At 48.1% G+C, this 27,070-nt stretch overlaps 1 protein-coding gene across 10 annotated transcripts in view; it reads right to left on the bottom strand.

Moving 5' to 3' along the window:
* Positions 1-27,069, bottom strand: part of WWC1 (WW and C2 domain containing 1) — a 173,257-nt gene extending 146,188 nt beyond the window's left edge. For all 10 annotated transcript variants that reach the window (XM_017849427.1, XM_017849428.1, XM_017849432.1 and 7 more), the window contains exon 1: positions 26,768-27,069. In XM_017849427.1, the coding sequence (XP_017704916.1) occupies positions 26,768-26,886 (119 nt within the window). In that variant the 5' untranslated portion in view covers positions 26,887-27,069. The remainder of the gene's footprint in view (positions 1-26,767) is intronic.
* Position 27,070: the final 1 nt, after the last annotated feature.

Raw genomic sequence — 27,070 nt, 5'->3', positions numbered from 1 at the left:
AACACCACAGAGCTGTACACTGGAAATGGTTAAAATGGTAAACCATTTTATGTTACATATATTTTGCCACAATTAAAAATACATTTTTAAAAAGTAAACTAAGAAGAGGTATCTGTGTAATAGATCTCAGAACCTTTATTATTGTAATTAAGGTAAAATTATACAAACTTATAAAAAATTGGGGGCTGATTACGTTTCTGAACTTCTGGAACCGAGAGAACATTTGGAAACAGAGTAAGTGCTGTGGACTTTCCATGATCCACACGCCAAGCCAAAGAGGTGATTAGCAGGCTTAAACTACTGATTTCTAATCAGAAAGTTGAAAAAAAAAATCATACTTTGTCAAAGAGAACAGCCAACAAACGGCCAATAAACCCAGGAGTTACACAATAGAAGCTGAATTGTGCAGCATACCAAGACCCTCCGGTCTCTCCAGCCCTGCATTCTTGACTGCGAACATGTTCTCAGAAAGTGAGGATTTACATGACGTCACCGGGCTATTGCATTGCACTGATAACGCATCATTCAACACTGTATGACCCCTCACAAAGGCAGGCAGTGCCTCTGAATGAAACTGAGGACATCTGGAAGGACATATTCTAGGAGTCATTAGCAATTAGATCTAAAGTGTCCCAGTCCACTTGCCTCTCCTTCCCATGTAATCCAGCCTTTTAATCTCTCCAGTAAGCTAGGATCCTGGGAATACTGAGGAGCAGGACTTCTTTCTCTCTGAAAAGGCCTCTGTGCTCACATTTCTAAATAGCTATAGATCCTAAGAGGGCAGAAGGCAATGGGGGAAATAGGACAGGATGCCTTGGTGGGGGAAGTCCCGGGCTCAGTGCCTGGGAACCGACAAGAAGCATGGGCCTGGAGAGTCATCGCAGCCCTGTCTACTCTGCACCCCACTACCATCCAGCCAACCCCTGGGCCACACCTCCTGTCCTCACTGTCCAACAGAGCAGGATCTGTGGGATCCGGCTGCGGGCTCCAGGAAGGAGGCAGGAACTTCCTCCAGTACCTGAATTCCAAGCACTGCACCCTGGAGAGTGCGAGAGCTTGACTAATTCTCAAATCAGGACACAGAGACAAACACTGAGAAATGGCAGAAAACTCAAGGAGGGTGAGTGATGTTGCATCAACACGCGCCAAAAACCTTGAGACAACGCAGCACTGGCAGGCACTTGGCTGCAGAGTCAGAGAGCCCAGACTGAAACCCCAACCCTCTTGCCAACTTGCTGTGTGACCTTGGTAAGTTCCCTAACCTCTCTGGGCCACAGCTGCCTCATCTGGAAGGCGAGGACAAGGGAAAATGTAAGTGTCTATAAAATCCCTCAGTTCGTGGCAGCTGTCACTACTGCCAGGTGAGCTTTCCACAGCATCTAACAAGATTTTTGAACTGTATTGTCACTTTACTCTTTTTTGAATATGAAATCTTGACCAAATGATAACAATGTACTATTTTCCTCCTGGAGGCAAATCAAGTATAATTTGGTGAGAAGGGAAGAGAAAGGGAGTGGATTCAGAAATAACATTCTCATAAAGAAAAAAGCACAAAAGAAACTCAGTAATTGACAAAATCTTGTAATACCTGACTCCCTCATGGAATCCCAGCAAATGTCAGAAGGATTCGGATATAGCCCATGTTGAACTAAAGCTGGAGTCTCCCCTTGCACCAATTCAATTCCAGAAGCATTTGCTAGGGCCTGCTGTGTACTTAGCCCTCAGCTGCTCGGCGCTGCTGCCTACAACCCAGCCAGTCCTTTCTTTCTCTTCAAGGAACCAAGGGGTTCTGCACCTACTGCAGATGTAGAGGGCAGGCTGCCCTCACCCAGACCTCCTGGGCTGAGTCCCCTGAGGTCACAGCAGTCTGGGCTGACCCTAGAGTCTCACTAGGTCAGGCCTCTCCTTTCCAAAGCCACCCTGCCCTGAGTCAGCCCCTCAAAAACACCCCCAGCCCTCACATACATGCAGATAAGCGAGCCAGCTTCCAGGAGGCACCCTGGACTGGTAAAGCAGGTTTCTGGTGCTCAGCTTGTTCAGAATAAGGAAATGCATTTTGTTTTTCAGAGCCAGGTGATGGGCAACGTCCTTTCGATCGCAGGCACCTGCTCTCCCTTCACTGACGCGATGAAGACAGCCTGTCTGGGGCTTCTGGTATCTTTGTTTGATTTCTGTTGGGTCAACAGTTACCGGTTTGGCAAATAGCAATTGCGAGCCTCACACAGAAAATCGTGGTCGCAAATTCTGAGAAACGCTGAGGGGGAAGGACTCTTGGGAGTTTCATGGTCCAATAGTTCTATTCTTCAGCTTCTCCTGCCTGAAAAGAGGGGGAGGCCTGAGCATTCTAGCTGCCCTGGGTTTGGGGTCAGCCCTGGGGCTGGAAAACTGTTCTTTCATCTGTTTTTCTATAGCAGGAAGAATGTCAAGCTATGGAGTCTCCCTGAAATACAGACAGGGATCTGAGCTTCCACCAAGGTCACCACAGTCCCAAACAGGTGGGCTGTGCCTCCTGCCAGCCAGAGCCTTGGCCTCTTCTTGGGTCTGATGCTCGCCCTCTGGCCCCAGACTTGACCTAGGAGTTCAGACTCATCAGGAGAGGAGTCAGAAGGTGAAAGCTTCTTAACGGGAAGCGACCATTTGTCATCCCTATTCTGTGGCCTTTCAGTTGCCGCTCAGCGCTCTTCACTTGCACTGATTCCTTTCTTAGTACCAATTATAGGCAAAACTTTGTGCTGGGCCTGGGGAGACTGGGCAGGATGCTTCCCCATTCAGGGGAGCAGTCAGGCAGAAAGAAACTACTACTTTGTGGTAGATTCATGTTAGGAGAAAACACATATACAAGCCCCTATACAAGGTGGGACAAAGATGGCAAGGAAGGCTCCCAGGGAGAAGTGACCCTTTAGCTGAAGTTCGCCAGGTGAGGCAGCACAGGGAGGTAGTATCAGAGTGCAGGGGGCACATAGGGTTGACACAAAAGAAAGATTAAGCGAGGGGACAAAGAGAGTGAGAGGTTTTCAAGATTAAGGTGTATTAGAATCATCTGGGTAGCATATTAAAAATGCAGTTCCCGGAAGCCCCACTGAGAATTCTGATTCAGTAGGCTTAAGGTGGGGCCCAGGAATCTGCATTTTACAAGCTCCTCTGTGGAGTCTAAAGCAGGAAGTCTGTGGACCACACTCTGAGAAATCCTGCTTTGAAGGAATGGAAAAAAAAAAAAAGCTATTTGTGGCTTTGATGGAATATTGGTTTATTTTCCTGGAATGTTCCCAAAGGGACTTTGGACAGCTCACTAATGACTCGTTCTTCAGTCATGCTACACACACATACATGCCAACGTCAAACGAACTGGAAATGAATCTGGGGGGTGTCAGCAGCCTCCCTCACACTGATGGACTGAGTGTCTTCTGAGACAGGCGGGGGAGTGTTATCTCAGGAATGTGTTGGGGCAAGGTCCGTGCTTCCAATAAAATGCTGTGCACAGGTGAGCCAGGGCCTGGCGAGGGCAGTGTCCTAATCCCTGACGGGAAAGCCCTCTGGAATCTGGCCACACCCCCTTGCCACCCTCATGCCAGGAAAGGTTAGGCGCTTCCCTGGCCTCTCAGACTCTCTGCAGCCTGTGGCTGGCTCCCAGTCCCACACCTGGAGCCTACCTCTGGCTTCCCAGGACTGCTCCAGACTCAGGTTTCCCCTGGCTGGGGTCAGGGTTTATGTTCAGGGGCCCCGGCTCACCCAACCAAAGCCTTGACCCAAAGCATCATTGTGCTAGTCCCCTCACAGCAATATTTCTTTTCTTTTTTTTTTTTTTTGAGATGGAGTTTCACTCTTGTTGCCCAGGCTTGAGTCCAATGGCGATCTCGGCTCACCACAACCTCTGCCTCCTGGGTTCAAGTGATTCTCTTGCCTCAGCCTCCCGAGTAGCTGGGATTACAGGCATGCACCACCACACCTGGCTAATTTTGTGTTTTTAGCAGAGATGAGGTTTCTCCATGTTGGTCAGGCTGGTCTCGAACACCCAAACTCAGGTGATCCACCCGCCTGTGTCCCAAAATGCTGGGATCACGCCTGGCCCCCTCACATCAATATTTCTCCCAGGCAGCTTGTGACTTACTTTGCCAGCTCAACTCCCTGCCTGGGAAACTTATTGTAGACTCCAGTTCCTCGTCTTGTTCTTGCCTCTGTTCTCTGACAACTGGAATCCTGCCTCTGTGCTCGCCACCAGTGTCTGCCAAGCCACTCCTCATTGCTTATTAGAGCCAACAGGCACTACCCTGCCACGAGTGCTCCCACCTGTGACTGGCCCTCAGCCCCTGTGCCGTGTTCTGCAGCCCTGGTGACCTCCTGCCTAGCCTGAGACTGCTCTGATCTTTGGCACCTGACCTTCTTGGTAGATGCACTGAGACCTCAGGACCTTGCATTTTCTCTGCAGGTGTGAACCCCTATCAACTGAGCTCCAACGCCCCACCCGGCTTCAATCTCTTATTTCACATGGGGATCTGGGAATGAGCTGTGAAGCTCCTTTCTCTAGATAGTATTTATAGCTGGTTGTAAAAGTCCACTGTTTATTGATACCACAAGTATGTAGTGTGCCCTAGATCTGAACTAGAAAGAGGCACAGGCAGCCACCAAAGCAAAAAAGAAAAACAACAGAAGTAGTATTGAACGGTCAGTGCTACTCAGTGTTAACATGCGGAAGTACCTCTGGGGATCTGGTTAAAATTCACATTCTGATTCAGGGGATCTGGGGTGCAGCCAGGGATTGTGCATTTCTTTTTTTTTTTTTTTTTTTTCTTTTTTGAGACAGTCTCGCTGTGTCACCCAGGCTGGAGTGCAGTGGTGCAATCTCGGCTCACTGCAACCTCCACCTCCTGGGTTCAAGCAATTACCCTGAATCAGTCTCCTGAGTAGCTGGGATAACAGATGCCCACCACCATGCCTGGCTAAGTTTTGTATTTTTAGTAGAGACGAGGTTTTGCCATGTTGGCCAGGCTGGTCTCAAACTCCTGAACTCAGGTGACCCACCCATCTCGGCCTCCCAAAGTTCTGGGATTACAGGCGTGAGCACTGTGCCTGGCTGGGATTTTGCATTTCTAATAAACTCCCAGGCAATGCTGATGTGCTGGTCCATGGCCCACACTTTGAGTAGCAAGAGGGTAGGAATCACACAGACAAACAGGAGTTTGCCACAGGGGTTTGAGGCAGAAACCACCAGGCCCTGCGAACTGCCATGAGCATTCAGAGCAATTTACTTTTGAAGTTCTGAGAAAGAATGTCCTTAGACTGGGCACAGTGGCTCATGCCTGTAATCCTTGCACTTTGTGAGGCCGAGGCAGGTGGATCACTTGAGGTCAGGACTTTGAGACCAGCTTGGTCAACACGATGAAACCCTGTCTCCACTAAAAATACAAAATTAGCCGGGAGTGGTGGCATATGTCTGTAGTCCCAGCTACTCGAGAGGCTGAGACAGGAGAATTGCTTGAGTCTGGGAGACGGAGGTTGCAGAGATCATGCCACTGCAATCCGCCTGGGCAACAGAGCAAGACTCTCAAAAAAAAAAAGAATGTCCTTAGGATGCCAATCACCCATGACCTACCCTGAGTGGGCAGCTGCTGCGGTTGGCACCACATGACCCCTGATGTCTCCCATACCAAGTGAGTCCAGCGCAAGGCTGGTTCTGTGATATTTTCAAATCAGCGTCTCTCATGAGTTGTAGTGGCTGAGCTGATGGGTTAGGAGGCACAGGCTGGGGCCATGAAGTCCACTGCGGTCACTTGCAAACTAATGCTGTGATACTGTAATAACTGTTGACATTTTAAAGTATTTACGATGAGCCTTGCTTCTTGGTTAAGTGCCTTAAATAAGATAATCCATGCTTAATTCTCACAACAACCTTTCAAAGTAGATGGCAGTTTAAGAGCACAAGCTCTGGAGCCAGACAACTTGAGTTTGAATCCTGGCTTTGCCACTTTCTAGCTGTGCGACCTTGGGCACATTACTTAATCTCCCCTATGCTTCCATGTCTTCATCTCTAAATGACGATAGTATTAGTACCTTTCTCAGAAGGTTGGTGTGATGGTTAGTTGAGCTACTAAATATAAAACTTAGAGCAGTGCTTGGCACTCAATAAAATCTTGGTTATTATTACTTTTTTTTTTTTTTTTTTTTGAGACAGAGTCTTGTTCTGTCGCCCAGGCTGGAGTGCAGTGGCACAATCTCGATCACTGCAACCTCTGCCTCCCAGGTTCAAGTGATTCTCCTGCCTCAGTTTTCTGAGTACTTGGGATTACAGGCATATACCACCATGCCCGGCTAATTTTTGTATTTTTGTATTTTTTTTTTTTTAGACTGAGTCTCGCTCTATCTCCCAGGCTGGAGTGCAGTGGCGTGATCTCGGCTCACTGCAACCTCTGCTTCCTGGGTTCAAGTGATTCTCCTGCCTCAGCCTCCTGAGTAGCTAGAACTACAGACACCTGCCACCACACCCAGCTAATTTTTTATATATCATTTTTAGTAGAGATGGGGTTTTGTATGTTGGCCAGGCTGGTCTTGAACTCCTGACCTCAGGTGATCCACCTGCCTTGGCCTCCCAAACTGCTGGGATTACAGGCATGAGCCATGGTGCCTGGTCTATTATCACTCTTAGCCTTATTTTTACAAAGCAAAGGAACGGGCTCAAAGTGATTAAGCAGCTTGCCAGGGTCACACAGTTAGTAAGAGGCAGAACTGATTCATAAATGAGGTTTTTAGGAGGCAGAGGAAACCATGACATGGGTGGGCAGATACAGAGGGAGGTGTGGGGAGATGCTGCTGCCTGGGTTCCTCATGCCTCCCTGTTGCAGCCCCCACCTGCCCAGCAGCAGGGGCCACTATTCCTTGCCTCGGATTCCTTTCCATTTGGTCTAGGAAATAATTCCTTGGAGGGATTTTGAAAAACCGAAGAGCTTCTTTCTAGAGCCATCTTGTATGGGCCTCTGGAGCCTTTGACCAGAAAGGGCCTGACTTGAAGTAGACCCCTTCCTGCTGGAAGTAGGGAGGGAGGCGGATGACGGATATCTATCTCTTGGAGCAGGAGGCACTAGGTGCTGCCTGGGAGGGGAGGGGAGCCATCAAGGCATACAGGTAGGGCTGGGGAGCTTCAGTCCAGCGGTAAGAATGGCAAAGTGCAGGGCATGCTTGGGAACTGACACAAACCCAAGGAGGCTAGAAGCCAAGGACCAATGAGGAGAACTCAGCAACCATGGCTACCAATTATTGGCACCTGCAAGTGTGATGGGCACTCTGCAAAGTGCTTACTTTATTTATTCAGTTTAATCCTCATAAAAACTGCATGAAGTAGTGTGGTTATGTAAGAGAACAACCTTATTTCTTAGGAAATTCAAAATAATGTATTCAGCAGTAAAAAAAACAAAAACAAAAAAAACAGTATCTCCAAGTTATGTTTTTGTTTTTTTAAGATAGGGTCTCCCTCTGTCACCCAGACTGGAGTGCAGTTGCACAATCACGGCTCACTGCAGCCTTGACCCCCTGGCTCCAAGTGATCCTTCCACCTCAGCATTCCACAAGATGATGGAACCACAGGCATGCACTACTATGCCTGGCTAATTCTTTTATTTTTTTGTATAGACGGAGGTCTCCCTATGTTGCCCAGGCTGGTCTTGAACCCCTAGACTCAAGTTATCTTCCCACCTTGGCCTCCCAAAGTGCTGGATTTACAGGCATGAGCCACTCTGTGCCCAGTCTCCAACTTACTCGTAAATGGTGTTTGTTTATACATAAATATTATATATATATCTGTAAATGATATACATTATATGTGTATATATATATTTGGATACATTATATATACTCAGAGATACAGAAATGGTGTGTGTGTGTGTGTACATATATATAAACACAATTTAGATTGTTTATATATATAAATAATTATATGTAATATATTCAGAAAGAACAAGAGAATATAAGGTAAATGGTCAACACACACAAAAAAACTGATAAATCTGAGTAAAGGGCATATGGAAATTTCTTGTACTATTTTTGAAATTTTCCTATATGTTTGAAATATTGGCCGGGCGCGGTGGCTCAAGCCTGTAATCCCAGCACTTTGGGAGGCCGAGACGGGCGGATCACGAGGTCAGGAGATCGNAAAAAAAAAAAAAAAAAAAAAAAAGAAATATTAAAATTAAAGAGACAGAAAAATGTTACCTGGGAAAGGTCTTCTTAAGACACTTAAAAACAGGATGAGGTAAACACTATCATTCTCATTCTTATAGTTGAGGAAAGTGAGGCAAAATATGAGGTGCTTAGAAGATGAGGGTGAGACCAGCTTCGAGAAGGTCAGCAGTGTGTCCCCCAGCACCCCAAGGGGATAGGGAAGCAGGAGGGCTGGTCAGCGCTGGGTTGTGTTATACTGAGCTGGTACCTTCTCACGGTAATGGCAGAAAAGGCAAGAGGCAAAGTTGTTTGAGACCAGAACGGGATTCAGTTTTCGATTTGTTGTAGTTTGTCATGCTTGTCTAGACACAGAAATGATGTCCAGTGGGTACCTAGAAATAGACACCTGTGGCTGCATGGTTGAGGGCTTGGGGACACTGGACACCCCTAGGGAAAAGCAAAGAGGGAGAGGTGTCTATTTTCTACTAAGACAGAGGGAGAGGTCTCCGTTTTCTAAGACAGAGGGAGAGGTCTCCGTTTTCTAAGACAGAGGGAGAGGTCTCTGTCTTCTAAGACAGAGGGAGAGGGGTCTATTTTCCACTAAGCTTCTATAGGAGTAAACAGAAAAGGAATGAGGTGTCAGAGCTTGCAAAATAAAAGGTGGCAGAACTTGGCAGCTAGATGAAGGAAGATGGAATGGAGATGGATGTTTCTGGAAACAGGGGTTGCCTGTGGAGAGGGGGCTGGGTAGGTGGGGACCAGGTGGGAGGAAGACCTACATTCTACTATGTACCCTTTGGACCTTAAGCATGTGAACCATGCCTATGTTGTAATCATTACAGAGGTACCTTCTAACAGTAATGGCAAAAAAGGCGAGAGGTAAAGTTGTTTGAGACCAGGACTGGATTCAGTTTTTGATTTGCTGTTTGAGGTGCTTGTCTAGACACAGAAATGTCCAGTAGGTACCCAGAATTGGGCACCTGAGGCTTCATGGTAGAGGAGGTGGTTGAAGGCTTGGGGACACAGGACACCCCTAGGGAAAAGCAAAGAGGGAGAAGAGTGCAAAATGCTCCACCTCCTTCGGATGAGGATGACCTTGTAAAGGAAGGGAGTTGGGAGCACTGCTAGGTGCTACAGGCAGGAGGTCAAGGAGGATACCACTGTGTGGCCCCTGGTGACACTTCTGAAACCTTGCTCTGAGGCTGGGGTGGGAGAAGGAGGGATGGAGGTGCTGAGGCATGAATGGGGGTGGTGGAGGCAGTGGGTGTGGGACTCTTCTATGTTCTTCAGGTAAAGGGGTACATCGAAGACTTATTCTTGGAGAGGGAGTCCCTGAGCATATTGGAGAACTGAAAGTCTGTGAAAGCCTGAAGAAAGAAAGAGATTGTTTTGACGTGAGGACCAAGAAGTGGGCCAGGTTGTGGAGGAGGCTGAAGGAATTCTAGCTGGGTCTCTACATTGATTTGCAATTTGGCACAAATCTATTCCCTTGCTCAGTGGTTCTCAAACTGAAGATTCCATCAAAATCACTTGGAGGTTCTCTTTACAAATGTGGGGTCTGGGTTCCACCTTCAGAGACTCTGGTTATATTGACTGGGATGGGGCCTTGCAACCTGCATTTGAGCCACTCCCTTTAGAGGTTCAGATGCACGTGGCCAACAGATCACACTGCCTTGAGAGCTCCTCTGCCAAGGTCAAGAAAAAAACATTGCTTGTTGCCAATAAAGTGCCATGAACTCCTGCGCAAAATGATGAAAACTCCAGTTGAAGAGGCAGAGGGGTGATCACTACAGATGTATTTTATTTAAAGCTAAAAGCAAACTCAGTTTTTCTGACTACATAACTTTCTAACTTTATCCTTTGACCTCTGGAATCAGTGACAAGGCCTATTATTTTCCAATCCAGCATCCTCTGAGTTTCCTAATCTGTAATTATTTTGCTTGTTTTTATTATTTGTCTTATAAGCTCCATGTAGGGTGACAGCAATCTTCATTCACTGCTGTGCCTTTTCCTAGCACAGTTCTCAAAGAAGGGACTGCATTCTTTGGTTTCGGTTTTAACCAGAGTGCAGCAGAAGTGGAAGGTAACCCATGCATGGCTAAAGCCACTTCCTGCTTGCAAGGCTCAGCCTGAAGACCCACTTGACTTCTAGCGAACCCTAAACACACATTCTGAAGGATGTTCTATTAGGCAAGCAAGAATGCTGCAGACGAAGCCTACAGGCCGTTCAGGCACCAAACAGACAAAGCAAACTTGGTTCTCACAAAGCCTTTCCTACCAAATAAGCAGATGGAGACCCCTTGAGCAGAATAGTCCATAAAAAGAAGGGTGAAATTGGCCGGGTGCGGCGGCTCACACCTGTAATCCCAGCACTTTGGGAGGCCAAGGTGGGCAGATCACGAGGTCAGGAGATCGAGACCAGCCTGGCTAACACGGTGAAAACCCATTTCTGTCTCTACTAAAAATACAAAAAATTAGCTGGGTGTGGTGGCATGCACCTGTAGTCCCAGCTACTCGGGTGGGTGAGGCAGGAGAATCGCTTGAACCCGGGAGGCGGAGGTTGCAGTGAGCCAAGGTCACACCACTGCACTCCAGCCTGAACAACAAAGCGAGACTCCATCTCAAAAAAAAAAAAAAAAAAAAAAAAAAAAAAAAAAAAAGGGTGAAATCAAAGATGTTGATAGCCACCACAGATGGGAGCATTTGGTCAAGGAAATAATTCCTTGGAGGGATTTTGAAAAACCAAATGTACTCAGAAAAAGAGCTCACTCACCTTGTTCATGGAGAGAGGGATATCTGCTAAAACAAGGGTAGAATAAGCAAAGACCAAGCAAAGACAGACCCTGGACAACTGGAAGAAAGTGCCAGTGAAGGACTCACAGCAGTGAAAGAAGCTCTAGTCTAAATCACCAGGACTAATTCGGTGTTGCTCTCCTTGACATCCTGGCCTGACCTACGTGGTGGTAAAGAACATGCTTCTGTGGGGGCAGACATGTGTTTGCATGTCAGTTCTGCCACTTATTAGCTATCCAACCTTGGGCAAGTTTTCAACTTTCTAAGCTTCAGTTTCCTCATCTGCAGAATGGAGATGGTTCTTACCTCATAGGGTTGCTATGAGAATTAAACTGGGCGATGTATTCCCAAGCACACAGCCCAGAACCTGGCACAATCTAGAGTCTTAATAAATGTTAGCAATTATTAGTTCCTGTCCATAGGCTGTGATCTATATGGTGGCAGTGTCTGCAACCCATTTTCTTGGAGTCCCAAAGATGCAGGTTATGTGCACGAAATCCAAACCAGGTTCAGCAAATGAAAGGATGGCCCAGCCCCCAGGCTTACAACTCTAAAGTAGCTTAGACCAGCCGGGCGTGGTGGCTCACGCCTGTGATCTTGCACTTTGGGAGGCCAAGGCGGGTGGATCACCTGAGGTCAGGCATTTGAGACCAGGCTGACCAACATGGTAAAACCCCATCTCTACTAAAAATACAAAAATTAGCTGGGCATGGTGGTGCACGCCTATAATCCCAGTTACTCAGGAGGCTGAGGCAAGAAAAGTGCTTGAACCCAGGAGGCAGAGGTTGCAGTGAGCCAAGATCGTGTCACTGCACTACAGCCTGGGTGACAGAGCAAGACTCTGTCTCAAAAACAAATAAATAGAAAATAAAGCAGCTTAGATCAATTTATTCAAAAGCATTACTACTGCAATGGGAGTTGAAGATTTTCACATTATGGCAAAAGGAGCCCAAATATCTTTGATTCTTCACCCATCAGGAAAAAAAAGAAAAAGACAGGTAGGCATAGAAGAGGGGAAATTACCAAACAGCAAGCTAATGACATTCCCCCAAATATTTATGTAATTTTTTTTTTTAAGACGGAGTCTCGTTCTGTAACCCGAGCTGGAGTGCAATGGCAGGATCTCAGCTCACTGCAACCTCTGCCTGCTGGGTTCAAGCGATTCTCCTGCCTCAGCTTCCCGAGTAGCTGGCACTACAGGGGTGTGCCACTATGCCTGGCTAATTTTGTATTTTTAGGAGAGGCGAGGTTTCACCATGTTGGCCAGGCTAGTATTGAACTCCTGACCTCAGGTGGTCTGCCCACCTCGGCCTCCCAAAGTGTTGGGATTACAGGCGTGAGCCACTGCACCTGGCCGTCCCCCAGATATTTACTTCTCTACCTCCTGCAACTATTTTTTAAATACTTCCTGAATCATCTCAATTTTTCCGAGTAAAACTATAAATATTAGATTTTAAAATATCTCATGTTCCTATGGCACTTGTCACCTTTACAAAGTACTTTCATTTAATCTCATTCAAACTCTACAAATGTTTGTAAGGAAGGCAGATATTTACCTACAGCTATGCTTCTCCAATCTGGCTGCAGCCTAGAATCAACTAGGGGCTTTCTAGAAATTCCCTGCCCAGGCCATACCACAGACCAAGTAAATCAGAATCTTTGGGGGTGGGCCAGGCATGGGTATTTTTAGCTGTGCCCTCTAGTGATCTGATGAGTCTAATATGTAGCAGAAGTGGGGAACCACTAACTGTTCCTTTTGTTCTCCCAGCTCCAAAGATACCTCCTCATCTCCTTGTAGAAAGGAGATCAAAGTTCCTTATTCGTCCATTGCAGAGCTAAGGAAACCAGGGCTCAGGAAGGTTAAGTGATTTACTGCTGAGAGGAAGGGTCAGAAACAGAATCCAAAACTCCAGACCGGGGAACATTCAAGCCTGGCTTAGTGTGCTTCTACTGCATGCCAGCCATTGAGCTACCCATTAACCAAGAACAGAAAAGATGCTGGAAATCATGCCGTTCTATTACAGCGCAGGATGCTATGGAGCCTGGGCTGAGGTGGGGAAGGTGTTTCTAAACTTCATTTGTAAGCTGAATCTTAATGCCAAGAAGATGTGAGGCGATGGTGAGGGCGTGGAGAAGGGAGTGTGGAGGTTCAGAGTGGCCAGTAAGGGTTGGGGAATGATATTAAAAATGTTCCTAAGTTGGTCAGGCGCGGTGCCTCATGCCTGTAATCCCAACACTTTGGGAGGCCAAGGCAGGCAGATCACCTGAGGTCAGGAGTTTGTGACCAAACTGGCCAACATGGCAAAACCCTGACTGTACTAAAAAAAAAAAAAAAAAAAATACTGGGCCAGGCACAATGGCTTACGCCTATAATTCCAGCATTTGGGAGGCTGAGGCGGGTGGATCACCTGAGGTTGGGAGTTCAAGACCAACCTGACCAACATAGAGAAACGCCATCTCTACTAAAAATACAAAATTAGCTGGGCATGGTGGCACATGCCTGTAATCCCAGCTACTCAGGAGGCTGAGGCAGGAGAATCACTTGAACCCAGGAGGCAGATGCTGTGGAGAGTCAAAATCACGCCATTGAACTCCAGGCTGGGTGAGAGTGAGTCTCCATCTCAAAAAAAAAAAAAAAAAAAAAAGTTCATAAGCTAATTAAGACTATTTCAACTGGCTACATGCACCTGTGCTCAGAAGAGTCTGCAATCCTGGTCAGTGTCTGCCATTCAACCACTAACAAATATCTGAGGTCTTTCTGGGTGCAAACACTTAGCCAGCAGTTTACAGACGTGAGTGGGCAGCAGAGTTACCCAGAGAGCTCATGAAAACCCAGATTGCTGGGCTGTACCCCCAGAGTTTCTCATTCAGTCGGTCTGACACGGAACATGAGAATGTGTTTCTAACAGGTTCTCAGGTGAAGCTGATATGCTGGTCTGGAACCACATTGAAGAACCGTTGTACAAGGGCAAAAACCTTGGAGGGCCTGGTGACCAGTGAAGAGGCTGAAGAAAACCCCAAGGTCCTCCACTGGCGGCTGGTAAATGTTTTATATCAGCAACAGAAATAAGCCACTTAAGTTTGTTTTGAAACTCCTTGAGCTATTAAGACACCTCTTAATATTCCTGTCCAGAAAAAGTCATTGTCTACTGGGAAGAAGTCTATCTTCTTAGGCATGACCAGTTTTCCAGGGGACATTTTCTCAGAGAGAAACAAGAAGTAGTTTACATCCAAAAAATCTGGTCCTCAGAATAAATGAATTGAGCAGTAACTCTGTAACTATAGAGAAAGTTATCAAATATATTACGGGGACTATAATGGCTGCCATTAGAACTGCCCGGTCAGTGGAACTTGAATATAATGAGAGATGTCTAATGTGATTATTACTAACTCCATGAGATGGCTTCTAATTTATTCTCATTTTGCCAATGAAGAAATGAAGGCTCAAAAAGACATAAGTAACTTTGACCAAGGTCACAGAACCAGCAAGCGACAAAGGTATGCAAAGCTGAAGCAGTGGTCTAGGGGAATAGCGGTGGGTAAGACCTCCCTAGAGGGCTGAAGTGAGGATTCCACGAGAGGAGGTATTTGCTTTTCCTCAAAACCACCTCCCTGTACTTCCTGGAGATGAAGTAGGGAAAGTTTCCTGGGGTGAAGGAGCCCAGGGACCCTTCCTCTCCCGAGCAGATCAGTGCAGGGGAGTCCTGGCTCAGTTCCACTGAGAAACAGGGAGGGCAATTTCCTCTGATCCTGCCGTGGCCATGAAAATTCAAATTCCATACATTCTAATGAAACAGAAGTCCCTTCGGTCTTGTGGAATCCGCTTAGACTGGCTGCTTCCCCGTGTTTGCCTGCTTTCTTCTTGAGACAGGGTCTCACTCTGTCACCCAGGCTGGAGTGCAATGATGTAAACATGGCTCACTGCAGCCTTGACCTCCTGGGATCAAGCGACTCCCACTTTAGCCTCTGGTGTAGCTGGGACTACAGGTGTGGACCACCATGCCCAGCTCATTTTTTGAATGTTTGTAGAGATGGGCAAGAAAGTGAGATCCCATCTTACTTTCAAAGTGGGATCTCACTTTCTTGCCCAGGCTGGTCTCAAACTCCTGGGCTCAAACCATCCTCCTGTATCAGACTCCCAAAGTGCTGGGATTACAGGTGTGAGCTGCCATACCTGGCCTCCTGTGCCTTATCTTTTAATGAACAGGAAAAACCCACAGGATTTTGCTACTGGTCAGGCTTTGGTCAGCAAAAGAAAAGAACATGATACATGGTCCTCATAATCACAGTCCTCATAAACACAGGTAGACAGTGTTGGCTCATAAGACCATTTCCTTTAGCTCTCTTAGCATAGGGAGGACGAAGTTACTTCATTTGTCTTCAGTTTCCTCATCTGCAAAACAGGGATAATTGAGTACCCTCTCCTAGATTATTATAAGGAGTCAATGAGTCAGTATATTAGTTGGTCGGTATGAGTGGGGTCAAGCCAGTATCATCATCTGGGGACCTGCAGGAAATGCACATTCTTGGGCCCCACCCAGATCCACTGACTCAAACTATTTAACAAGCCCTCCAGGTGGTTCTGATGTTTCCTCAAGTTTGACAACCACTGCACTTGAAAGTAAGCTCCATGAGGACAAGGAGTTTTGTTGGTTTATTCCCTGCTGAACCCCCAGTGCCCAAACAATGCCTGACGTATTACAGGTACACTATCCAGTAAGTATTTGTTAAACGACTGAATGCGTCCAGATGAGACAGGAGAGGAAGAAAACAGACTCAGAGAGCCTGGTATTTCTACTATATTTGCACAGCTCCATGACTAGCTGTGCCTCTCACGAATTCGTAGTAAATTCTGTGAGTTGGAGACTCTATTGTGTATCACCCTTGCATTCCCAGCAATTAGCCTACCTCACCACAATAGGCTCTTGATAACATCCTACTAAAGGCCCCAAGGTCTCCCAGCTTCAAATCTAGGTTCACACCACCACTGTCAACAGATGTCACCAGGTCTGTCCCTCCACCTTCCTAAAAGAGCTCTAGAAGAACACCAAATCCCCAGTCATAATGCGATTTATCTATTTAACTATTTCCCAGTCTCATCACCCGTGTGCACACCCCACTGCAGCAGGGACTTTGCTCTGATCCTCCGCTCTGGCAAGAGAGTCTGAGCACAGTAGGCACTCCATAAATACCTGCTGAGTGAATGTCCAACCCCCCGCTGGGTGGGACGTGATAAATGCCAATGCCCTTCCTGCAACACTACCATGCTCAAATCAGCAGGTCCTCAAACAGCTCTCAAACAGCGCAAAAGGGAAGACTGAGTGAGGGGACAAGATATCAAAGCAGTTACAAATGAGTTCCAGAGACCTCCAGTTCCTGCATCAGCCTTTTTAGCTCTGCCATGAAAACTGCAATTCATTACCCTGATTCACACACAACCCTGGTGCCAGCTCACTGGCAAGAGTCGCTTCAGTCCAGAAATTCCAAAGAAGGGCTTGCCTCCGATAAGACGGTGGGAGGAGGGGAGTTTATTGATTCATACAATGAGTGCTGCCAAGGTGGTTTGCGAGCTCTAATGTCAACGTGGCTCAGGTGAGCCATGGCCCACCAGGAAGAGACTAGAGTTGGCAAGGAAGAAACAAGGGTTTTAGTTCCTCTACCATTACCAATGCATAGGAGGGTAGGTTGACCTAACTGGAAAGAGCTCCCATTTGAAGGCATGATGTGCACTAAGCATTGTGCTAAGACTTTCTGTGTTGGATGTCATATCCTCACCATGACTCTCAGCAGTAGGTAGGTTCTACTTTTTTTTTTTGAGACGGAGTCTCGCTCTGTCACCCAGGTTGGAGTGCAGTGGTGCGATCTCGGCTTACTGCAAGCTCCGCCTCCCGAGTTCACGCCATTCTCCTGCCTCAGCCTCCTGAGTAGCTGGGACACAGGCGCCCACCACCACACCCGGCTAATTTTTTTTTTTTTTTGTATTTTTAGTAGAGATGGGGTTTCACTGTGTTAGCCAGGATGGTCTCGATCTCCTGACCTTGTGATCCGCCCGTCTCAGCCTCCCAAAGTGTTGGGATTACAGGCGTGAGCCACTGCGCCTGGCCAGGTTCTACCCTTATCCTTGTTTTACAGCTCAGAAGGAACTGGTTCAAGGTCACTTACTTTTTTTTTTTTTTGAGACGAAGTTTCGCTCTTGTTGCCCAGGCTGGAGCGCAATGGCACAATCTCGACTCACTGCAATTTCTGCCTCCAGGGTTCAAGTGACTCTCCTGCCTCAGCCTCCTGAGCAGCCGGGATTACAGGTGCCTGCTACCATGCCCGGCTAATTTTTTTGTGTATTTAGTAGAGATGGTGTTTCACCATGTTGACCAGGGTGGTCCTGAACTTCTGACCTCAGGCAATCCACCCGCCTTGGCCTCCCAAAGTGCTGGGATTACAGGCATCAGCCACCGTGCCCGGCCCCACTTACTATTTTAAAGTGACAAAGCCAGACTTGACTCAGTGTCCTCTAATGATCTTTGTGGAGAGCTTATCTACTACGGGGAATCGTGAATCGTGTGGTGTGCAATCCCGTGTTTGGGTGGAACCACTCACACACATACATTTTTTTTTCCATGGTGAAAAAATGAGCTTGTCACTTGAGTTGTCTCTCGGCCTCAGTTTCCCCATTTGCAAAATGCCAGAAAAACATGATAAGCAATAGTGTTTAGCATGTGACAGACACCGGATAAGGATCTTTAAAGACAATCATGATTATTAACCACCATTATCACCAGGTGCCAGTTATTGTTCTCACTGTTAGTGATACAAAGTCAAACAATGCACTTGTAAGAAATTCCTGGAATACACAGTGAAATGCTCACGGCACGACTCTCCAAGAAAAGCCACGACAGATGTAGGACTGGAAGGCTGTCCCAGGGTCATCTCATCCTAGCAGCCACCTGATGCCTGCATCTTGACATTTCATCCTTCCAAGTCTGTTACCCGTCAGTGGATCCCAGGGGCTGCCCCAGGGACGAATCCAACAAGTAACCGCCTCTGGGCGGGAAGGAAGCCATTGTGGGGGCTGCTACCAAAACAGGCCCGGGCAACAGCAGGCAGCCGACTGGGGAAAGTCAGCAGCTGCAGTTGGCCTGGTGTCCTCGCTGCCAGAGAGTGATGAATGGAGCAAGAGAAGAAAAAAAAAGCCAACAAAGGTGTCCCTAATCTTGATGCAGCTTCATTTTTTTTTTTTCTGGCTGACCATTGAGTGAGAACTTAAGCCTCCATCCCTTTTCTTTGGCAGACATTTGAAACTGAAAGATCCCATTTCTTCCCAACAGAGAGATGTCATGGGTAGAAGCATTGAGCAGGCAATTGGCAAGGGGTGGGGGGTGGGGAGAATGGACATGTGACCCACCACACTTGTCCTTTTTCTTCCCCTCCTCCTCCACTCTCTGCTCCACCCCTTCCCCATGCTGCATCTTTAGAGAATATTCTCCCCCACACAACAGTGAACACCTGCCCCCTCCTCCCACCACCCCATTATTTATTTATTTTTTTTGCTGCTCAGGAACTAAAGGCTAAATGGCCTGCTGGGGAAGGTTTAATAACAAAATGTCACTGTATCCAGTTTCTTAGTTTTCTCTTTCTTTATCTCTCTCTGAAACCGATTCGAGGCAGCAGCAACGGAGCCTTTCCCTGTTCTACCTAAAGGTGTGCAGCTGGCTGGCCATCTCCATGCTGGGAGAGGCAAGACGGGAGTTTTTTTGCCCAGATCCAGCCCTCAGCTCTGTCCAAGTAGAAGTGCTTCCCGTAGCAAATAGCCAGGAGCTGGTGATAGGGATGTCACCAGGCCACTTCTCCAAGTGAAGTGGATTCCTCTTATCCAGGGCCCCTTGCCGAACTGGAGGCTGCAGAGCCTCATCACCTAGCACTACATGTTACTGGAGAGAGCTCCTGATACACGTCATGGAAGCCGCCTGACATTAGGTCGGCATTCCCTGCAAATGCCACTGAAGCCTGATCAAGCCTTCTGTCACTGAGGGAACCGTGCAGCAAGACAGTGGCCACCTTTGACTCTCCTATTCTAGCCTTGTTTCTCCTTATGTGCACCTGAACTTGGCATGCCAACCTTCCAGGTAACTAAGGCAACCTGATTCTCTTCCCTTCAAAAGGGCAGTGTTTTTCTCACAGCAATCTGGGACCCCAGGGAATTCGAAAATTGGGTCAGTTTGGCTAAGCCCTCTCCCCGGGAGGGGGAGGGATGGCGACAGAGAGGAACGGCCTTGGCTACTCATTCCCTGGCTGTTGGGAGCATTTACCCAAGCGACTTGGAAAGGACTGTGAACTCCCTATACACACTGCATCCTTCAGAGTCCCTCTGCCTCCAGCTCTCTTCTCCCATCCCCAAAGCTCTGGTTAGCCAGCTGCTCCCAGAAGGTGGAGTTTATGCCAAACTCCTAAGCTCCTAAGCTGCCATGATCTCCTAAGTTGCCATGAGGATCTCACTGGCTTCTCTGGTTAAGGCTCCCTAGCAAAGTCTCTCCCTGAGATCCACTTCAGGTTCACCCGTTTTAAGAACAAATGGTAACTCTCAAGCCCAGCTGTCAACAGGGCACTCTGGGGCCCTGAGATGGATTAATAAGCCAGGACAGAGCCAGACCAGGCTACAGCTAGTATGAGTGTAGATGCCAGTATCCAGCTAGGTGGGCTCCAGTCCTGGATGCAACACCTGTTGGTGATCTTGAGCAAGTTACTTAACTTTTTTTTTTTTTTTTGAGACGGGGTCTTGCTCTGCCCCCCCGGCTGGGGTGGAGTGGCGGGCTCTCAGCTCACTGCAAGCTCCGCCTCCCGGGTTCACGCGATTCTCCTGTCTCAGCCTCCCGAGTAGCTGGGACTACAGGCGCCCGCCTCGTCGCCCGGCTAGTTTTTTGTATTTTTTAGTAGAGACGGGGTTTCACCGTATTAGCCAGGATGGTCTCGATCTCCTGACCTCGTGATCCGCCCGTCTCGGCCTCCCAAAGTGCTGGGATTACAGGCTTGAGCCACCGCGCCCGGCCACTTTTTTTTTTTTGAGACAGCGTTTCACCCTTGTTGCCCAGGGTAGAGTGCAGTGGTGCGATCTCAGCTCACTGCAACCTCCGCCTCCCGGGTTCAAGGGATTCTCCTGTCTCAGCCTCCTGAGTAGCCGGATTACAGGCATGTGCCACCACGCCCAGCTAATATTTTGTATTTTTAGTAGAGACGGGGTTTCACCATGTTGGCCAGGCTGGTCTTGAACTCCTGACCTCAGGTGATCCACGCACCTCGGCCTCCCAAAGTGCTGGAATTACAAGAGTAAGCCACCGCGCCCGGCTGGTTACTTAACCTTTCTAAATTTCAGCTCCCTCATCTGACGTACTTACCCCATATGGCTGTTGAAAAGATAAAATGAAGTCACAATACAGAATGCTTAGCTCAGTGGGCAGCAGAGAGTAAACACTCAATAGATGTTGGTATTGACTATTATTTTATTCCTCTCTGGGTTACCAAATCTCTTACTTCTCCCTATTATCAATCCTAGTGTTTTTAAACCTCATTTCTTTCTTAATAATTGACATAGGATATTCCAAGGCAGGGTAGACTCCCATGGAATACGTAGATCTTAAACTCAAGCCTTGGAAAGAGATAAAAAGCCCTCTAATAACTTGTATATAAGTATTAGTATTATATGTCTACAAGTATTAGTGGATCATTAAGAGCAGAAGCATGGAGAATAGAGAGGTTCTGGGTAATTTCCCTGGCAGACTGGTTTTAACTCTCATTTAAGAAACCTTGTTGGGTGGGGCACAGTGGCTCACGCCTGTAATCCTAGCACTTTGGGAGGCTGAGGCGGGCGGATAATTTGAGGTCAGGAGTTCGAGATGAGCCTGGCCAACATGGTGAAACCCTATCTCTACTAAAAATACAAAAATTAGCTGGGCGAGGTGGCATGCACCTGTAATCCCAGCTACTTGGGAGGCTGAGGCACGAGAATTGCTTGAACCCGGGAAGTAGAGGTTGCAAAGAGCTGAGATTGCACCACTGCACTCCAACCTGAGTGACTGAGCAAGACTCAGTCTCAAAAAAAAAAAAAGCTTGTTGGAATATGACATTAGACTGACAATAACTCTAAATCCATTTTAATTGACTATAAAAATAGGAATCCACTTGCAATCACTGGAACTGTAATCATTTGACATATAGCAAATTCCTATGACACAACTCACAAATGATTGTGACACACCATGAATGCAACTTCCTGGTCTATACAATCAAAACGGATTATGGAGAATAAGGCAGCCATACACATAAAATATGTGTGATTATCATTGATGAGAAGGACATAGATCTAATTTTTAGTAAAAAATGTGTGTAAGAGAAAGAGAAAAAGAAACTTTTACTAGACTCAAGGTTGGCATTTATTTTCTGTGTGACCTTGGGCAAGTCACTTGTCTCTGGTTCTCAATTTCTTTCTTTTTCTTTTTTTTTTTGAGATGGAGTTTTGCCCTTGTTGCCCAGGCTAGAGTGCAATGGCACAATCTCAGCTCACTGCAACCTCCGCCTCCCAGGTTCAAGTCATTCTCCTGCCTCAGCCTCCCAAGTAGCTGGGATTATAGGCATGCACCACCACGCTCGGCTAATTTTGTACTTTTAGTAGAGACCGGGTTTCTCCATATTGGTCAGGCTGCTCTCAAAACTCCCTACCTCAGGTGATCTGCCCGCCTCAGCCTCCCAAAGTGCTGGGATTACAGTCGTGAGTCACCGCACCTGGCTGATTCTCAATTTCATCAGTGAAATGAGGCCTGGATTTCACGAACAGAAAGGTCCACTCCAGCTGCAAAACTGGGTAGATATGCAGCCTCCATTTGATGCTGGTGTTTCACAGGTACTTTCTAGTAAAAGTTAAAGGAACTGGCATTCCTGAATGTCCCCTGCACGTCAGACTTCATGCTTGCTGCCCTACCTACCTTCACTTACTTATCACCCATAACTACCCTTGATGGTTAATGGACATCTCCCCATTCATTAGAAGATAAACCCAAGGGTCAGGTAGATTATGTCAATTACCAAGGTAACTCAGGTAGCAAGTGGCAGATCCAAGATTCCAGGAGCCAAAGACTCACTTACTCATATTTGCCCTCTAGGTGCCCATGACCTGGCCACACCCGAATGGTCACAAGTAAGTGAAATCATGCCTGTCTTAGCTCCATTTCCCAAGGCCAAATTCCTTAGGCACTGGAGCAGTGGTCTTGATTCTGCAGGTAACTCAGCAGGAAGTAAAATGAGACAGTGATTAGAAATGTGTGTTCTGGTGTGAGCCTGCCTAGTATTCACATCTCAGCTCCACAAAGGTCGAGGGGCTTTACCAAGCCTCCCTGAGCATTGGGTAATTCAGGTAGGTAATAGTTGTACCTAGTCCCAGGGTTGTTAGGAGGATTTAAAGAGATAGCCCATATAAAGCTATCAGCAGACTGCCTGAATATAGTAAATACCCAATCATTATTTGCTACCTAGCTAAACAGGAGGGCTTTTGATGGTGGCAAGCAATTTCCAAGCTTATCTATGGCAGGAGTTATGAACCTGGGGTCCAGGAGGTCCCTGAAATTATTTAAAAACCTTTTCTCTAGGAAGAGTTCTGAACCTTTATCAGTCTCATAAGGGTCTGTGACCTGACAGAGGTAAAGACTTTTTGACTGTTGTAGACCTGACTTCCTACCATATATATTATTTCTCAAATAACAGGGTTAGCAAAAGATCCTCAAGTCGTGGGAGAAATTGCTGGATCCTCTCAGCATGGCCTCTCCAGCCATGTGTGCCTCTGGTATTTATCACACAGTCCCAGAAACTGCCCAGAATTCCCAGGTGGTTCCTATGAGAAGGTCTGAATACAGATCGCACAACAAGAAGGAATCAGGCTGCAGGAACCTTCTCTGGGAGGGCCAGCCCCAAAGATCTATTCTTCCTCGGAGAACAATCGGTGCATTTGTTTTGCATACCATGAAGTGAAATACACAGGACACTGGCCCCTTTTCTGGGAGCTCACAAAAGCACCCGGAGTTACTCTGCAAAAGGAGCATGGCTCCAAGGTGCTGTTCAGACGTGATCCACAGCACCTGATTCCCGAAGGGCCTGTCACCTTCCCAGTCTGGCCTTGACTCAGGAAAAGCCTGTGGTGCTGCTACAGCCTTTGGCCCAGTGGGCAGGACCCAAGCTGTCCACTGGACCCTCTCCGGTTGTTGGGACAACCATCCTTAGGAATTTCGGCCTCCCAGTCTTCCCCTGGGTGAGAAGGGGAGAGAGTTGGCAAGGCTGGCTGCTTGGCTGCTCTTCCAACCCCCTGGTGAAAGGGGAAGCTGAAAACTGGATTCCCTACCCCCAGCAGCTCCTGGCCGGCCAGCACACAAAACAGCTCAGCCCCAGAGGGAGGAATGTGCCAAGACATTCTTTAGGGTTGGTAACCAGAGACGCTATTTTGTCCTTGGTGGCTAAGAAATCAATTTTCTGACTGCAGGACCATTTGACTTACTTCTTTTAAATTCAGGGGAATGGGTGGGCATCTCCATGATTCAGGTAAGGAAAAATCCAAGGCAAATACACACGCACGCACACACACACACGGAGTGGAATTTTTAGTTCAATTTTTTGTCTCACAGCACTAATTAATTGCAGGGATATAACTACCTTGGCAGAACTTTTCTCCCCAACCCACCACCCCAAAATAAGTTTGGTTCTTTTAGCTTTGTTAAATTTCTTCTTCCTTTTTCTCATAGCCAATCCCTGTTCCCCCTTCTCCTCTCATGGAGTCTGGAGAGGTAAGAGAGGCAGAAGGGTTTGAAATAATATCTAAGCGCTGGCAGGCCTGTGAAGACCATCTAACCAACCCACTTCTCAAGCACTCAAACCTCAGAGAGGTCAAGTGATTTGCCCAAGGCCACACAGACAGGACTAAAAGGCAAAAATGAGTTATGCCAGAGGGAAATTCCAGAAAACCACAAGTGGATATCCTCCAATTAGCTCTTTTCCAAAATGTACAAAGCTGTAGTTGTTTTTCCAAAACGAGCACAATAGTGACCCCCCAGAGTTGACCTGAGACCCCCCTCAGGATCCCAAGTTCAGGGGCCCAACACCAGCCCAGTGCAGGTGGGATGACAAGGAGGTACAGAGATGAAGCTTATAAACCAGTGACACAAGGCCAAGCGTGGTGGCTCACACCTGTAATCCTAGCACTTTGGGAGGCTGAGGTGGGCGGATTGCCTGAGCTCAGGAGTTGGAGACCAGCCTGGGCAACACGGTGAAACTCTGTCTCTACTAAAACACAAAAAATTGGCTGAACGTGGCGGCGTGCGCCTGTAGTCCCAGCTACTGGGGAGGCTGAGGCAGAATTGCCTGAACCCAGGAGGCGGAGGTTGCAGTGAGCCAAGATCTTGCCACTGCACTCCAGCCTGGGCGACAAGAGAGAGACTCTGTCTCCAAAAAACAAACTAAAAAACAAAAGCAAACAAACAAAAAAACCAATGACACAAGATGAAGAAGGTGAGCTGCTCACCTAAGTGCCGCTATGTTTCTGCCTCCTCTCCATGGCTTGCCAATCTGCCTAAAAACAAAGGCTGGGCAAGCAAGGCACTGGGGCCTTAGGCTGGCCACAGTACCTAGCTAAAATATACTAACACTATTTGTTTTTTTGTTTTTGTTTTTGCCTATCTTTTTTGTTTCCCCTTTATGACAACAGATATAACTAGTTTCCCATTTGTGAAAATGGTACACAAATTTTTTAAGTGAGTTGATCTAAGGTCAAGGAGTAAGTAAGCAACAGCACAGGTGGATATAGCAAAAAAAATCATGGAGGTGGTCCATGTAACACTAAAATTTGGGAGATTGTGCTCTAGCCAATCAGTTCTTGATAGAAGCTACTTGCTTGCCCTTTTCCAAGGGTAAAGAATTACTGTTGAGAGGAGTCTCCTATTGCTGTATTAGAAGTTCCCAGATGCATGATTATCAGTGTTGGCAGGGGCGGTCCTTTCCCTCCAACAGGACGTCCAATTGCTAACAGCACACAGGTCTCAGCAAACTACAGGGACCTAAAGTGGGGCAGGTCACATACGCTTGAACTTGTGTCTGCTCTGAGAAAAGGACAAGAGAAAAGATGCTGCCAAGTTCACCAACACAGTAACAGAGCCGGCAACTGACCTGAGTAGGGGTAGGGAAGCAGCGTGTCAGGGTGACAAGTTTGAAGGTTAGAACTTCAGAGCTGGTAAAGAACTGGTATGCAGAATGGCAGAAAAATAAAAATATTTGAGCAAATCACACCTCCGGGCTTCAAATTTTCTCTTATGTTTCAAATGGGAGTTGGGCTCTGATCTACATCCCTTCCAACTTTTAAGCATCCCAATATTCCCTTCCAAGCAAACCTTTTAAATTCAGGGAAATGGTGGGCTCCCCACATCTGACAAACAGGGAAACTGAGGCTCAGAGGTTGAAGTAGCTTGCCTAAGAGATGCTCTCTAGCACTAAATATTTACCTTCCAGATTACATTCATGAGACATTCAGCATGGTGCTGAGTGTAGAGGAGACATCCAGGAAGTGCTGAATGAATGAATGAATGAACGAACGAATGTAAGTGCTCCCAGAAGCTACCGAGAATCTCAACTCTCATTTTCTTTCTGCTTATTTTCTTTTTTTAACTCACATCTTGCTACATACACTTCTGGGACACCTCCACCCCAACCACACAAGATGAAGAGTCCAAGAAATTCACCTTGGTTGCTTTACAGGGACCTGACCCCCAAGGTCACAGACAAGGTTTAAAGTCCACATTCCCCAAGACACTCTGCCCACAGACCGTGTCAACAACACCGTGGTCCGGGAACTTCAGGACACACGTGGAGAGGGTGTATGTATCTGTGTGTGTAGCATGTGAGCAAAGAAATGCCAAACAACCAGGAGAAAGTCTGGAGAGGTAAGAGCCACACCGAGCCATCTCAGGCTCCACCTGCCTCTGCACATCATCTCAACCTACAGCGGCCTGGTACCCACCAAGGTCAGGTCCCGCTGGTGCAGGGCTGAGGAGCCTCGCCGCCCCCTCCCCCGACCAGGAAAGAAAGAGGCGAGGGGCAGGGCTTTCCGGGAGGCCTCTCACCTCCATCTCCATCCTAACAGCTTCCAAGTTGCTGCCAGATTCCTGGATAACCGGTCTCCCTCATCTGCCCTCCCCCGCTTCTTCACTTCCTCCCCACCCTCGGGTTCTAGGGCCCCCTGGCTGCCCCAGTGCTGTTCTCAGCAGCTTCCAAGGCACCTGTCAAAAAGCACACCCCAGGATGCCTTCCCCTGAGCCCAGTGCCCTCTCTCCAGTGGTCTCCCACGGAATCCTGGGGTCCTCACCACCCCCTCCAAACTGGACACTTCCCCATCCCCATCCGCCCACCCCCACGCTGGGTGGAAGCGTCCCCGGGAAGACCCGGCTTCACCCGGTTAGGTCGGTCCCCAACCCCGCCCCGCCCGACCTCTCTTCCCAAAGGGGCGGGCGGGGCTAGAGCTTAAGGTCAAAACTCCCGGCAGGTGCCAGCTGGGGCCTAAGTCCTCCAACTGGGGATGGCGGTAGGGCAGCCTGGGCCAGCTCCCCTGCAGGCGCCTCCTCTCAGTTGCCCACTGAGGCGGGAGCAGCGCTCCATAAGGTTGCGGGGAGCAGGAGGTGGCGAACTGAAGAGAGCTCTAGAGGCACGCAGAGCTCCCCCGCCCCCGCCCAGTCCCAGCCGGCGGCTCCAGAGGCAGGTGGGGGCCCAGGGGAGGGGTGTGGGGGCACGGAGGAGGGTCCCGAGGTCCTACCTGTCCCGCGGGTCGATCCAGCTGGTGGTGCGGTTCGTGTGGTCTATGTAGTAGACCTTGCCGTCGAAGTCGCGCGCCTCCTCCCAGCCCTCCGGCAGGGGCAGCTCCGGCCGGGGCATCTTCCCGAGCGCTGCCAGCGCTCCCCCATGCAGCTCCCGACCGCAGCGGGGGCTCAGGGGCTCCAGCCGGCCGCTCTTAGCCCGGGCGGCCGCCGAGGCACCATGATCGGGGGGGTGGCGCCCGCGGATGGGGGGCCCTAGTGGGGGCCGGCCGGGGTGGCGCCGCTGTCCATGCGGCCCTGCG

The sequence above is a fragment of the Rhinopithecus bieti genome, unplaced genomic scaffold, assembly GCF_001698545.2.
Source record: "Rhinopithecus bieti isolate Rb0 unplaced genomic scaffold, ASM169854v2 scaffold_30732, whole genome shotgun sequence".
Classification (NCBI taxonomy): Eukaryota; Metazoa; Chordata; class Mammalia; order Primates; family Cercopithecidae; genus Rhinopithecus; species Rhinopithecus bieti.
The sequence above is the reverse complement of the archived record's forward strand: the minus strand, read 5'-3'. Positions and strand labels throughout refer to the sequence as shown.